Raw genomic sequence first — 9,955 nt, 5'->3', positions numbered from 1 at the left:
CGCCTTCCGCCAGCGTTTGAAGAAACGCCGTGTGGCGGATATCGCGAGACTTCACTGGGGCGCAGGCTCTCTCCGCCGGAAGCGGAAATCAGGTGGTTGTCGGCTTCCCGAGGCCGTGGCGCGTTGTGGTGGAGGACAGTGGAGGTCTGGAGTTTGGCTGTGTCGGGGCGGGAGGCTGTGCGTGGTTCTCGTGTCGTTGGCTGGGCCCAGCCCGAGCTGCACAGACACAGCCCTCGGCGGGTGAGTCGCTGGGACGACGGAGACGGGGGAGCAGGGCGGGCTGAGCCGAATGGCCGACGGCGCGTCCTCGGTTCGTGCGGTGGTCCGCCCTGGGCGAGACCAGGGGCGATTTACCTCCCACGGCCTACGATTTGCTTCCCTGGAGATTGGCTGTGCCTTAGAAGGGAGCAGATCTGCCAGGCCTTGGTAAACAAGCGGTGGTGTGCTCTGAGCGAGGACGGAGAAACGACCCTGTTTTCTGTTGTTGTCTCCGTCTGTTCTCGGAGCGCGGCTCCTGGAACGGCTGCCTGTGCTGCTTAGTTATTACCCGGGTTAGTCGACTGCAAATAGAATGCGGTTTTATTTGTGGTGGGTGAATTAGTGGTGTTTGATTACAGATATGCAAAGCTTACCTTTAAAAAAAAAAAAAACACATAACCTTGTGAAGTGATTATCGGGCTTGAACTAACTTGTTGGTTTTGAAGCCCCAGGGGACGAATCCTGTATCGCTCCTGACTGTGAGCCCAGGCTGTCTTTGGAACACTGACTTTGGAAGTCTTTAGAGCACTTTTACTTGAACTCTTTCTTTAAGGGCCTTATAGCACCCATTCCCAGCACACACACTTTTTGAGGGTTTCCTTAAATTAAGTCAAGGGTTTTTATTTTTTCTCCCACATATTTAAACCAAACATTAAACATTATAGCTGCCTCAAATTCTTGAGGTAAGCAAAGCTTGTGTCAATGAAAATTTGATTTAAATTCTGTTCTGGGCTCGGCGCCTGTGGCTCAAACGGCTAAGGCGCCAGCCACATACACCTGAGCTGGCGGGTTCGAATCCAGCCTGGGCCCTCCAAACAACAGCGACCGCTGCAACCAAAAAATAGCCGGGAATCGTGGCGGGCGCCTGCAATCCCAGCTACTTGGGAGGCTGAGGCAGGAGACTCGCTTGAGCCCAGGAGTTGGAGGTTGCTGTGAGCTGTGACGCCATGGTACTCTACCCAGGGGGATAGCTTGAGGCTCTGTCTTAAAAAAATAAATAAAAATAAAATTGTAAAAAAATAAATAAATAAATTCTGTTCTCATGAGTCACAATAAAGGTGATATTTGTGTTCACTTGTGTGTTGGTAGAGTCGTGGGAGAATGTAAAAAATAAAGTAGCACGTGTTCCTTGCCTTATTATTTTTACTAACTGTTTGGATTAGACATGGGTCATCTTGTGATTTTTGTGATCACTGTAGAAATCTAGGCTCAGCAGAATTTACTTTAAACTCGTTCCTTGGATTTAAGAATTTGAGCTAGTTTGCTAATCCCAGACACACTGGGAGACTAGTATTTGATAAACATGCTAAGAGGGCAGTAGCTTGAAAGGTAGGACGACAAGATTTTGTTTCTGGCATCCAAACAACAATATATTTTAATTTTGTTGGCATTGGGGTGGTATTATAATTATTAATATTATAAATATTTGCATATGTTTTGAGGGGTTGAAGAAAAAACTAATGAAGATGCTGTCTTCCAAGTTCTTTGTTAAAAGCTTTTTATTAGAAGTTAAATATAGGAAGAAAATAATTTGAGGATGTCAGGTAAGAGGGTGAGAATTGGTTTTAAAGTTTCAGCAGGGACCGGGTGCAGTGGCTCACACCTGTAATCCAAGCACTCGGGGAGGCCAAGGCAGGAGGATTGCTTGAGCTGACTAGTTCAAAACCAGTCTGAGCAAAAGCAAGACCCAGTCTCTACCAAAAATAGAAAAACTGAGGCAAGAGGCTCACTTGAGCCAAGTTGGAAGTTGCTGTGCGCTATGACATCATGGCACTCTACCCAGGGCGACAGCTTGAGACTCTGTCTCAAAAAAGAAAAAAGTTTCAGCATGATATTAAATATGCCCCCCTCATAAAACAGGCTTTAAGAGTCCTGAGGCAAAGAGCAGAAAGATGAGGGTTGGGTTGAGAAAGGTAGGAAATGGGAATGCTGACCAGTGCTCAGTTAAGGAAAACTAAGAGGTGGGGGCTACCTACAGAATATTGCTAGGGCTGACTTCCAGGTTTTGGGTGAGATTAAAAGAAGTGAACTCTTTTTTTCCCCCAGCTTCCCAAGGATTAGGCTTGTTGGAGTTGAAGCCAAATCTTTTCCTAGGGGTTGAGAGTTCTCTGAGAATATAGGTGAAGAAATACTGCCTGTTGAGTGAATCTGTAATTGGCCTGGAAAATCCAGCTGATACAGATTTTGGTCTTTACAACCATTAGACAACATCTTATCTACAGTAATTTTAATTTTCTCCCAGGATCTGGAGTAAGAACACAGGAATCATTATAATTATCCTAAACTTAAATAGCTATGCATGTAAATGACTTTTTATTAAGGTTGTTAAGTATGAAATGTCGAGGCTGAGTTTAAACCCACCATCTCTGGTATATGGGGCCAGCACCCTACTCCTTGAGCCTAGGTGCCGCCCCTGATTTCCTTATGTACTAAGTTTGAGAGTTGATAATTTCTGACATTTGACTTTGACATTTCTTGTTTTGTTTTTATTGTGAAGGTACATCTTCATTCTTTCAAATGCATGTTTTGGCTTTAGATTTTTTTTTTTTTCTTTTGAGACAGTCTCACTTTGTTTTGCTTAGTAGAGTGCCCTGGCATCATAGCTCACTGCAACCTCAAACTCTTGGGCTCAAGTGATTCTTGCTTTAGCCTCCCAAGTAGGTAGGACTATAGGTGCCTGCCACAATGCCCAGCCTTTTAGAGATGGGGTCTCAACTCTGGCTCAGGCTGGCCTTAAACCTATTGAACTCAGGCAGTCCACCCACCTCAGCCTCTAGAGTGCTAGGATTACAGAGGTGAGCCACCGTGCCTACCCTGAGATTTTTTTTTTTTTTTTTTTTGAGCCAGTCTCACTCTGTGGCCCTAGGCCAGCATGTGATGGTGTGGTAGCTCACAACAACCTCAGACTCTGGGCTCAAGCTATTCTCTTGCCTTCAGCATCCTGAGCAGCAGGTACTACAGGTTCCTACAATGATGCCCAGGTATTTTTTTCTATTTTTAGTAGAGTTGAGGTCTCCCTCTTGCTTAGGCTGGTCTTGAACTCCTGAACTCAGGCAGTCCACCAGCCTTGGCCTCCCAGAGTGCTAGGATTACAGGCATGAGCCACCATGCCTGGCCTCAAAAATGGATTCTTTTTGACAATTGCAAGTGTTTAGCTCAATGACTGTATAAAAATGAAGTGCCAAAACACAATCCAGAACTGAGCATTAATCAAAAATAGCTAATAGTGTCTAGCAGTCCAGTGCCGGTATTATTTGCTTAATGAAACCCAGCCAGTTGATTATAGGAGATGTCTACTGCAACCAACTGGATGGCATAATGAGAGGATGCTTATGATTAAGCAGCTGACATTAGTCAACAGAGACAGATCAGTCCTCCTGCAAGACAGCACTGTCACCCAAACAATGCTATAAAAACTGGACTTGGAAAGTCTGTCATTGACTGTATTCATCAGACCTTGCACCCTTTGACTACCTCTTCCAGGCTTTGGACCACTTCTTGCAAGGAAAAATATGCAGTTCTGAACTAGCTATGGAAAATGTTTTTTTGGATTTCATAGCCAAGGCTTCTTCACTGCTGCCAAGCTACTATTAAGATGGCAAAACTGTGTCAATACTTTGATTAATTGTACTGCGTCTTGTTTGAGATACAGTAAACTTTTGATTTGAAATCAGACATTTCTTATGATGACATTCTTGTTTTCCTGTATCTTCTGTATTTTCAATTTTTCCCTTTTATTGGTTCTTTTTTTCCCTTTTATAAACAACTTCATATATTAAAATAAGAAGTAATCTCTCAGTAATCCCTTAGCTACTGCCCTACCTTTTTGCTCCTGTTTTAATCAAAACTTCTTGAACAGTTAGTCTACACTCAGTATAGATTTCTACTTCTTTACCTTCCAGGTACTTTTCAGATTTAAGTTCTGCTTCAATCCCTATTACTCTAAAATAATCATCTCCTAATGACTAAATACAGTTAGTTCTTTTTGGTTTTTTGTATTACAGTGTCATTTGCCACTATTAACTCTTTATTCTATTGCCTTCTATAATAACCCGTTCTGGTTTGCCTGTTATCTGTTGGCATGTCTCCGTTAACCAATGTCAGCTGCTTAATCTCTTATCTCTTCGCTCCTTCCAGCCCCCCCCCTTTTCTTTTTTAAGAGACAGGGTCTCATTTTGTTGTCTAGGCCCAAGTCCAATGGTATAGTATCATACGTCACTGCAGCCACAAACTCCGAGGCCTAAGTCATCCTCCTGCTTCAGCCTCCTGAGTAGCTAGGACTACAGACACATGCCACCATGCCTGGCTAATTTTTAAATTTTTTGTAGAGTTGGGGTCTAGCTACTATGTTTCCCCTAAAATAAGACCTACCCAAAAAATAAGCCCTAGCAGGATTTCTATGCATTTGTTAAATATAAGCCCTACCCCAATAATAAGACCTAGTGATGGGCGTGGCTATGCAGCATATCTGCATAGCCACAGCATGCATTTTGGCATGGAGAGGAAGACATCCCCTGAAAATAAGCCCTAGTGTGTCTTCTTGAGAAAAAATAAATATAAGACAGTGTCTTATTTTCAGGGAAACATGATATGTTGCTCAGTGCAGTGTTGAATTCCTAGCATCAGATGATCCTCCTGCCTTGACCTCTCAAAGCTGGCATGAGCCACTGCACCCAGCTTCTTATTTTTTGGTTGTTCTTTTAGTTTTTTATTTTTTATTCTTTTTTTTTGGCCAGGGCTGGGTTTGAACCTGCCACTTCCAGCATATGGGGCCAGTGCCCTACTCCTTTGAGCCACAGGCGCCACCCTTGGTTGTTCTTTAAATGTTTTATGTTTTCCAGGATTCTGTTCATTGATCACAACACCAGATCAGATGCTGTTCCTATCCAAGTACTAAGTAGGCCCCACCTGCTTAATTTTTGAAATCAGATGAGATGTTCAGGATTGTGTGGCTATACACTGTGATACTCTTCATTTTATTTTATTTTTTTACTGAGACAGAGTCTCACTTTGTCACCCTCTGTAGAGTGCAATGGGGTCATAGCTCACAGCAACCTCAAATTCTAGGGCTCAAGCGATCTTCTTGCCTCAACCTCCCTAGTAGCTGGAACTACAGGCACCCGCCACAATGCCCAGCAGGCCCTAGGCTAGGTTTGAACCCACCAGCCCCCAGAACATGTGGCTGGTGCCCTAACCACTGAGATCTAGGCGTACGGCATGTAATCCTCTTCTTATTCCCCATTGTTTCTGAGGAATTTCACCCATTCTTACAGGATTAATCACCAACAAAATTGCCAGTGTCTCCCATATTCTTCAACCATTTCTCAGTCTCAAATAGTTAACTGTGAACTGACTCAACATTTGGATGTTTGTACCAAGGTAACTTCAAACTTCAAAGGTGTTTAGCCTTACCCACCTGTATTCCTGTTGTTCCTGTGCCACCATAATTTGTGCCAGAAGGCTGAGAGTTAATTCTTTTTTATTATTATTATTTTTTTTATTGAATGGTAACTATGTACATTAATGTACTTCTGGGTACAGTGTGGGGTTTTCGCACACAATCCAAAACACTTCCATTAAACTGGTTAACATAGCTTTCATGTCATTTTCTTAGTTATTGTTTTAGAACATTCACAATCTACTCTTAGAAAGATTCACTTGTACCCTGAGAGTTAATTCTTTATTCTCTCTTCTACTCTCACATCTAGTCAGTGATTAATTTCTCTTGGAATTTTTTTTAAAACTATTCTTGCAATCCCTGCTAAGATTAAGGCTTCAGCATGTTATCTACATTATGCAATAATCTGCCTTTCATCTAATCTTACTAATGTATTATCATAGCTTTGTTAAAAAAGCAGTCCTTCTAAGTAGTAAATTTGATCTTTTAAACTCCCGAATGACTACCAGAAAAAGTACAAAATTGTTTTTATCAAATACAAAGTTTTTCACAATTTGACCCCTGCTTACCTCCCCAGCCTCATTTGCTGATATCCTCTTCTGCTTCTCCTTTTATATTTATGCTGTATTTATCTCTTCAACTGGACTGGGAGCTCTTTTTGGGCATAGTACACGGTATATTACTGTTCATATCCCAGGTTCTTAGTTGGCACAAGGCCTGCTATATAGTAGTCAAAAAATGTTGAATTGAATGTCTAAAATCTGTCTTAAGTTGGAGAAGTACACAAAGACTTCTGTGGATATCCTGCTTAAAATTATTTACTTCTTGGATTTTCATTATCTGGTAAGATTGTATTAATTTTTAAAAAATATCTAATAGAAGTATCTTTAAAACTATACACAATTTCAGAATGACTGACATTTCTGAAGCAGTTTCAAATTTTGAAGAGATGTTTGCCAATAGATTCACAAAAGATGACAAAGAATACCAGGAATACCTGAAACGCCCTCCTGGGTCCCCTCCAATTGTTGAGGAATGGAATAGCAGAGCTGGTGGAAGCCAAAGAAATAGAGGCAATCGGTATGTATTGCTTTGGACGAATAAATGCAGATGGTTGATCTGGGTGAGGATAGCTTTAATCTGCTGGAACATAAGGCCAGTAACTGTGTTTTCAGCATGGTATTGCTAATACCTAGTAACAGAGCCTGGTACATAATGAGTGCTTGATAAATACTTCATCAGCACTGTGTTTGTGTGTGTGTGTATATATATATATTTTTTTTTTTGGGCCACGGCTGGGTTTGAACCCGCCACCTCTGGCATATGGGGCCAGCACTTTACTCCTTTGAGCCACAGGTGCCACCGAGCACTGTATATTCTTTCACATGATGTTCAATTATGTGTGTGTGTATTGATTTTTTTTAATGTTCTTTCTATAGAACAATATTTTCTTTACAAATATACTTTAAAACTAAGAGTCTTCTAAAACTGTATCTGATTCTATAAAGAAGCTATTGTTTTGGTTTTAATTTAGAAAGAAGTTAATAAAATGGAATTACTTCTATTTAATAATTCATAATAGAGGAATAAATACCATACTGCTTTTGCATAATTGAATAGATTCCGGTTTAATTTAGTACTATCCTATTGGTTTGGGCTTGTTGTAGTCTGCTCATTTCTCTGTGAAGTGTAGTCATTGTAATACTAAATACTAACCAGTGTAATATTAAATATATTAGGAAAGTTTTGAATAATGCCATAATGTTCTATGGTGAAATGGTTTTTTACTTTCATTTATTGTGCATTAGATTAGGAAACCAAAGGCACTGGAATAGATCTGTAATGTGTTTTTTTTAGTAAGGATAGTTTAAAAACCTTTTGTCTTGTTATTGTAGGTTACAAGACCGACAGTTTAGAGGTGGGGATAGCAGACGGGGGTGGCCAAGCGACAATCGATCCAATCAATGGCATGGACGACCCTGGGGTAATAATTACCCATCGCACAGACAAGAACCCTACTATCCCCACCAGTATGGACAGTATGGTTACAACCAAGGGCCTCCTTATGGTTACTACTGAGAGAAATGTTTTTAGTAAAACCATTTTCTTTGTTAACATGACAAAAGTTTGTGTGTGTTCTGTTAGTCATAGTTTTTCATACAATTTTAGAGACTGGATTATTCATTTTTTGGAACTTGAGACTTTATTTTTAATAGATTTTACTAGAGAGATGTTACAGTTGCTAGAAATACATAAAAATGTTGTGGATTATATTGCTTGACTTCTACCTCAGATACTTCTTTGTTCCATGATTTAGTAATGCTTTGAATTTGTGTATTTTTCTTTTTCTTTTCTTTTTTTTGCAGTTTTTGGCCGGGGCCGGGTTTGAACCCACCATCTCTGGTATATGGGGCCAGTGCCCTACTCCTTTGAGCCACAGGCACTGCCCTTGTGTATTTTTTTTACTTGACCCCTAGGAGGTTTTACAGAAAAATAAACATTTTTAAATAGAAAATGCTTGCTTTTATTTTGCGAGGTAAGGGGGTATCCATATATTCAAATGGGCTCATTCTTAAAATTCTATGGAAGTTAGTACAATCAGCTCATGAATGCATAGCTATACTTATTTGTGTTATGTAACTATGGCACTATTTACTTCTGTCATGTCATTGTGGTACTTAATCTGTAGGTATGAATCAGCTTCACAATTTTCTTATCTTTTTAGAAGGAAATCAAGAATAAAACTGTAAAATGAAGAAACAGTCATTTTCAGTTTCAGTGTCTGGATCTGTGGTGGGTGGGATTAGGGTGCACATCATCTTATACAAACTCTGAAGAATTTTTGCTAACTTAAACATGTCAGGTCAAAATTCACATGTTATACAAAAGTTTAACTTCAGACTTTTACAAAAATATCTGGGCTCCCTGGTCCTCCCATTTGCATCCCAAGGCACCATGGTGAAAATGAAGGTCTCGGAAGAAACGACTTTGGTCGTATTGAACACCTGGTCACCAGGGCTGCTTTGGCAAAGTAGATATTGTTGCCATCAGTGACCCCTGCATTGACCTCAACTACATGGTCTACATGTTCCCGTATGATTCCACCCATGGCACAGTCAAGGCTGAGAACGGGAAGCTTGTTATCAATGGAAATCCCATAACCATCTTCTAAGAGCAAGATTCCACCAAAATCAAATGGGGTGAGGCAGGCATTGACTACATTGTGGAATTCACTGATGTCTTCACCACCATGGAGAAGGCTGGGGCTCACCTACAGGGGGTGCCAAAAGGGTGGGTCATCATCTCTGCCCCTTCTGTTGATGCCATGTCTGTGATGGGTGTAAACCATGAGAAGTGCAAAAACAGCCTCAGCATTGTCAGCAATGCCCCCTACAACACCAACTGCTTAGCCCCCTTGGCATCATGGAGGTACTCAGGACCATAGTCCGTGCCATCACTACCACCCAGAAGACTGTGGATGGCCCTTCTGGGAAGTTGTGGCATGATGGTCATGGGGCTCTCAAGAACATCATCCTTGCCTCAACTGGTGTAGTCAAGGTGTGGGCAAGGTCATCCCTGAACTGAATGGAAAGCTCACTGGCATGGCCTTCTGTGTCCCCACTGCCAATGTGTGGGTCATGGATCTCACCTGCCATCTGAAGAAGGCTGCCAAATACAGTGATGTCAAGAAGGTAGGGAAGCAGGCATTAGAGGGCCCCCTCAAGGCCCTCTGGGCTATACCAAGCACCAGGTCATCTCCCATTCCAACAGTGATACCCATTCTTCTACCTTTGTTCCTGGGGCTGGCATTGCCCTCAACTACCACTTTGTCAAACTCATTGCCTGGTATGATAATGAATTTGGCTACAGCAAGAGGGTGGTGGACCTTATGGCCCACATGGCCTCCGGGTAAATCAGGTATTCACACTGAGATGTATTAATAAAATTTTAGCACTAAGGTAAGGGTTTTCCTTGTCCAAATTATATCAGTACGCAACAAGCTAGTGCTATTACATAAAGATAGCTTTCTTTTAAATTAAATTTTTTAAAAAATTTCAGTAGATAGGCTCTGCAACAGTGGTTCAAGTGGCTAAGGCACCAGCCACATACACCTGAGCTGGCGGGTTCCAATTCAGCCCGGCCCGCCAAACAACAATTATGGCTGCAACCAAAAAATAGCCAGGCGCTGTGGCAAGCTCCTGTAGTCCCAGCTACTTGGGAGGCAGAGGCAGGAGAATCGCTTGAGCCCAGGAGTTGGAGGTTGCTGTGAGCTGTGATGTCACAACACTCTACCCAGGG

At 41.7% G+C, this 9,955-nt stretch overlaps 1 protein-coding gene and 1 pseudogene across 1 annotated transcript; both read left to right on the top strand.

The window, feature by feature from the left end:
• The first annotated feature begins 123 nt into the window (after positions 1 to 123).
• On the top strand, positions 124 to 7,771 carry FAM103A1 (family with sequence similarity 103 member A1). Its single transcript, XM_003784600.3, has 3 exons — positions 124 to 240; positions 6,566 to 6,736; positions 7,552 to 7,771. The coding sequence occupies exons 2-3, from the start codon at positions 6,567 to 6,569 to the stop codon at positions 7,733 to 7,735; spliced, it is 354 nt and encodes a 117-aa protein (XP_003784648.1). The 5' UTR covers positions 124 to 240; position 6,566; the 3' UTR covers positions 7,736 to 7,771.
• Positions 7,772 to 8,737: 966 nt separating this feature from the next.
• LOC105886475 lies at positions 8,738 to 9,569 on the top strand (annotated as a pseudogene).
• The last annotated feature ends 386 nt before the right edge of the window (positions 9,570 to 9,955 follow it).

This window comes from Otolemur garnettii, unplaced genomic scaffold (assembly GCF_000181295.1).
Source record: "Otolemur garnettii isolate 467f Iridium unplaced genomic scaffold, OtoGar3 scaffold00011, whole genome shotgun sequence".
Taxonomy (NCBI): domain Eukaryota; kingdom Metazoa; phylum Chordata; class Mammalia; order Primates; family Galagidae; genus Otolemur; species Otolemur garnettii.
The sequence above is the reverse complement of the archived record's forward strand: the minus strand, read 5'-3'. Positions and strand labels throughout refer to the sequence as shown.

Excerpts from the sequence above, each read along its gene's own strand:
- FAM103A1 (XM_003784600.3), top strand. The coding sequence starts at position 6,567 with ATGACTGACATTTCTGAAGCAGTTTCAAATTTTGAAGAGATGTTTGCC. Across the intron at positions 6,737-7,551 it reads CAAAGAAATAGAGGCAATCG|GTTACAAGACCGACAGTTTA; the intron begins GTATGTATTGCT and ends TTGTTATTGTAG.